The sequence below is a fragment of the Dryas octopetala genome, unplaced genomic scaffold (assembly GCF_963921425.1).
Source record: "Dryas octopetala unplaced genomic scaffold, drDryOcto1.1 SCAFFOLD_73, whole genome shotgun sequence".
NCBI classification, from domain to species: Eukaryota; Viridiplantae; Streptophyta; class Magnoliopsida; order Rosales; family Rosaceae; genus Dryas; species Dryas octopetala.
In genome coordinates, this window is record NW_028234391.1 from 18,800 (window position 1) to 23,606 (window position 4,807).

The following is a 4,807-nucleotide window of genomic DNA, read 5'->3' on the forward strand; positions in this document are numbered from 1 at the left end:
GGTAATCCTGTCTCCTGGCAGTCTAAGAAACAAGGTAGTGTGGCTAGAAGTTCAACAGAAGCTGAGTATAGGGCTTTAGCCAACACTGTGTCTGATTTGTCTTGGCTTCGAAATGTTCTTAAAGGATCTGCACATTGTTCTTCCTTATCCTCCTCTCATTAGATGTGACAATCTTTCTGTTATTGCTTTAGGTTCCAATCCTGTGTTTCATTCTCAAATTAAGCATCTTGATACAGATTTTCACTATGTTAGAGAAAGGGTTCAATGCAGAGATTTGGATTTGGAATATGTTTCTACTTCAGAAAATACTGCTGACATTTTGACCAAGGGTCTTCATAGTCCTCTACATCATCAACATTGCTGCAATCTAAGACTTGGTCCCTCTCGCTCAGACTGATATGCAATTCTTTCTGCTGCAATCTCAGTCTTGGTTCCCCTGCTGAGATTGAGGGGGCATGTTGACTATACAGCTGTTAGCATATTAGTGGTCTGATGTTAAATGAATTAGTTTGCTGTTAACTAATAAAATGTTGACACGTGAATGTCTTGTTAGAAGGAGTTAGTTTGTTCTAGATCAGTTAGTTTGTTTCTAATCAATGCTGCAGTGAACAAAGTCCATTCCCTGTAATCTCTTTTATCTTTTCTTAATGAAAAAAACTCAGAGCTTCGTCTTCTTCATTTTCCTTGGTTCTGATTCTTCATTTCCTTTTCATCTCTTCCATTACGTGATCAGATTTTTGTATTAGATCTGTTTGCATCACATTGAGTGTTAGTGAACATTTATCACACTTATTATTGTCCAAATTGCATCACATAGAGTGTTAGTGGACATTTATCACACTCAAGTACTGGTTAAATTTAGTACAATGAGTTAAATAACTATACATCGTTCCCCATATTTGTTCAAAATTTATCCCTTATTTAAGCAACTTTGATCTTTTGATAAAATATATTCGCAAAGATGCTATTAGTTTAACTAATTCTGATAATGTTGGAACCTAGTTCTGTCCATTAAGAATCATATTTTAATTAAACTTTTAATAATGTAGGAAGAAGAAGGCAGTCAAGATATTTAGAGTCCAGAGTCTTCGTCAACGCATGAGGAAGTGATGGAACCATCACTATCGAGTGCACTGCCACTTTCTGACTTTCAGTACGTCTTGGCAATGTTAACTCGTCTTTTTGGCCAATTCTTGAAAACATAATATCAAAGCAGTTGAATTGTTGACTTGTCTTCTGATTGATAATTTTGGAACGAGAATCATCCACACAACTTGCACCATTATACACGCATTTGTGAGGAATTTTGGTGGCAGCTGGACCACTCCAATTTTGAACGACTTGACTTGGTTACTTATTCCACAGAGAGAGAAAGAAGACGTACCTGGATTCATATTTTTCTACCATTGATCTTATATTAATGCAATTTCGAATGACAACTTCATCATCATCTCATTCTTCAATGGCTTTTGTGGTATGCTTTCTTGTTCTCGTTGCCTTCGCATTTGTTAATATTATTGCTGAAGCACAACAAATACAGTCTAATATAAGCCGTGGCTCTTCTTTAACACCCACCACCAACTCCTCATGGCTGTCACATTCTGGTCTATACGCCTTTGGATTCTACAGTCAAGGCAATGGCTATGGTGTGGGCATAATGCTTGCTGGAATTCCCCAGAAGACTCTTGTTTGGACTGCAAATCGAGACGAGCCGTTACTAGTCTCCAACAATGCCACTTTGCTCTTCACAAATGATGGGCTTGCCTTGCAATCCACGGAAGGCCAAACTCCAGTGGTAACTTCTGCTGATGTTTCTTCAGCTTCCATGCGTGATTCGGGTAATTTCGTGCTATACAATTCGAATGGGGAAATAGTATGGCAAAGTTTTGAGAACCCAACTGACACCCTTTTGCCCAAACAACGCCTGTCCGCCGGGCAAGAGCTTTTCTCCAGTAAATCCGAAACGGATCACTCAAAGGGTATTTTCCGTCTCAAAATGCAACATGATGGGCACCTTGTTCAGTACCCTGTAGATACTCCAGACACAGCTCCATATGCTTACTATGCATCTGGTACTGGTGGGAGTGGAGACAATGTGACACTAAATTTAAATGTTGATGGCCATCTCTACTTACTCAACACTACTGGTTCGAACATTAAGAACATTACGGAGGGAGGTCTTCCTACTGTTGAATCAGGAAAATTGATCTATCTTATGAGAATTGATGCAGATGGGATTTTTCGTTTGTATTCACATAATTTGAAACAGAATGGGAACTGGTCAATTTTATGGTCCTCTTCCAAAGATAAGTGTGACCCTAAAGGTCTATGCGGATTAAATAGTTACTGTTCCACAATTGATCTGGAAGCTGAGTGTATATGCCTTCCAGGATTCCAACGTGTCAAGTCGGGAAATCGGACTTCAGGCTGTGAGAGGAATTTCGTTGCCGAGGTTTGCAAAAACAACAATGAAAATTTCACTTATACCATGCAGGAAGTGGACAGCACAATGTTCGAAAATGATCAGTATATGGCTTTGACATTAACTGACAAAGAAGGTTGCAAACAAGCCTGCTTGGAGGATTCCAACTGTGAAGTCGCGCTTTTCGACGATGGGAGCTGCACAAAGCAGAGGCTTCCTTTGAGATTTGGAAGGAGACAAGCGTCTACTTCAAGCACAGCTCTGATCAAGGTAGGTACATCTACAAAACCATCTACAAATCCAGTAATTGAAATTGATAAAGGTAGCAAGAAAAAAGGTCGAAGTGACATCCTGATTATTGGAGTTTCATTTACTGCTTTTGGGTCCATTTTATTGGTGATTTCTGTAATTGTGTTATGGAAACATAATGTGTGGACATACACAAAGATGAGTGCTCTCAGGAATGGTGATGTTGAATGGAATGAGGATTTGGCTCTGCGGCCATACACTTATGAAGAGATAGAGAAGATGACTAATGATTTCAAGGAAGAGGTTGGTAGAGGAGCCTCAGGAACAGTTTATAAAGGGGTGATCTTGAATAATAGCCAAAAGCTAGTTGCTGTGAAAAGGCTAGACAAAGTTGCAGCTGAAGGCGAAAAGGAATTTAAGACTGAGATGAAAGTGATTGGGAGAACCCATCACCGGAATTTAGTCCGATTACTCGGGTATTGCCTTGATGGACCAAAAAAGCTTTTGGTGTATGAGTACATGTGCAATGGGTCACTTGCAGATATACTCTTCACACGTCAAAGCCAACCTTGTTGGGAAGAAAGAATGAGAATTGCTCGCAACATAGCGAGAGGGTTTCTTTATCTCCACGAAGAGTGTGATACACAGATCATCCACTGTGACGTAAAGCCCCAAAACATACTGATGGATGAGTGCATGTGTCCCAAAATTGCTGACTTTGGATTGGCAAAGCTGCTGAAGCCAGACCAAACCAGAACCTCTACAGGGATAAGAGGGACCAAGGGGTATGTTGCACCAGAGTGGCATAGGAAAATGGCCATAACAGTTAAAGCAGATGTTTACAGCTTTGGAATTGTGCTGCTGGAGATCATATGTTGTAGAAGGAATGTGGACTGGAATCTTGCTGAGGAGGAAGCTATCTTGGAAGAATGGGCCTACCATTGCTTTGAGAGTGGTGAGCTTGGGAAATTAGTGGGTACAGATCAGGAAGAGACGACAGACAAAAGACAATTGGAAAGGATGATTAAAGTGGGACTTTGGTGCATTCAGGATGACCCATCTCTGCGCCCTTCTATGAAGAAGGTTCTACTTATGCTGGAAGGGACTGTGGACATCCCAATCCCTCCCTGCCCAAATTCTTTTCTCAGTGCCATCTAAATTAACTAGTTGTGTTTGTATTCAGCAAACTGATTATTCATTGAACCTTGGATTATATATATTTCGTGTAATAAAACTTAGTTATTGTCTTATTGATCATTTTATATATGAAGAATTTCATGCATGCTTCAGTGTCTGTATAACTTCTAGTTTGAAATGTTGTTAATAATCCAAGTCTTTGTAATTGTGTTGCACATGCATTGGCACATTTTGCTGTGACTGTGAGCTGTTCTTCTGTAACTAGTTGGATTGGGGAGACTCCTCTGTGGTTAGATTCTCTCCTTCTCGCTGATGTAGTGAGCCCTTAATTGCATCAATAAAACTTCGGTTCTCAAAAAAAAAAAAAAGAAATTGAATTAGTTCGAACTTGGGGCTAAATAGCAGCACCCTTGCATATTGGTTGAAGCATAAAAGTCAAAAGTCAAAAATTTTTTAAAAAGTTGAAGAATGAGATTCTCTCTGTACTGTCTGTCACAAATTGAAACAAGTAAAAGTTATTGGCAGGTGTGGTTGAACGTTTATGTTTCTTATGCATGATATCACAGTTACTAGACCAGGGCAAATTCACTTATGCCCCTCCAGCTTTGATGAAATTAAACATAAAAGAGAAGCATTAGAAGCTGAAGACTGAGGTTTCCAAAGCCATTGAATCTTCTGTTGGATTTGATGGAAGTTTGAAAAAGGAAAATCCAAATGAAGTCTATGTCTTTTGATGAATCTAGAATAGAGTTGAATGTAAGTTCATCCTATTTTATAATGTTTATCCTCTCTCCCTCTCCCTCTTTAATGCGAGTGGCACACATTACATTTTTCCCTTTTACTTATCATTTGGTACTTTGCCTGTCTGCAAACCTGCACTGAATGTTAAAATCACAAATTTTAAGTGCAAAATGCGTAGGAACAACTGAATAGATTATTTGGTAACTCAGTTTCTCAGTTACAGTAGCATGTTTCTTATTGGGGAGTCCAATTTTTTAT

The 4,807-nt window shown here is 39.2% G+C and overlaps 1 protein-coding gene across 1 annotated transcript; it reads left to right on the plus strand.

Moving 5' to 3' along the window:
- Positions 1–1,431: 1,431 nt before the first annotated feature.
- LOC147272973 (G-type lectin S-receptor-like serine/threonine-protein kinase LECRK3) lies at positions 1,432–3,953 on the plus strand. The gene has a single exon (XM_086228658.1). The coding sequence runs from the start codon at positions 1,433–1,435 to the stop codon at positions 3,827–3,829; it is 2,397 nt and encodes a 798-aa protein (XP_086084784.1). The 5' UTR covers position 1,432; the 3' UTR covers positions 3,830–3,953.
- Positions 3,954–4,807: the final 854 nt, after the last annotated feature.

Excerpts from the sequence above, each read along its gene's own strand:
- LOC147272973 (XM_086228658.1), top strand. The coding sequence starts at position 1,433 with ATGACAACTTCATCATCATCTCATTCTTCAATGGCTTTTGTGGTATGC.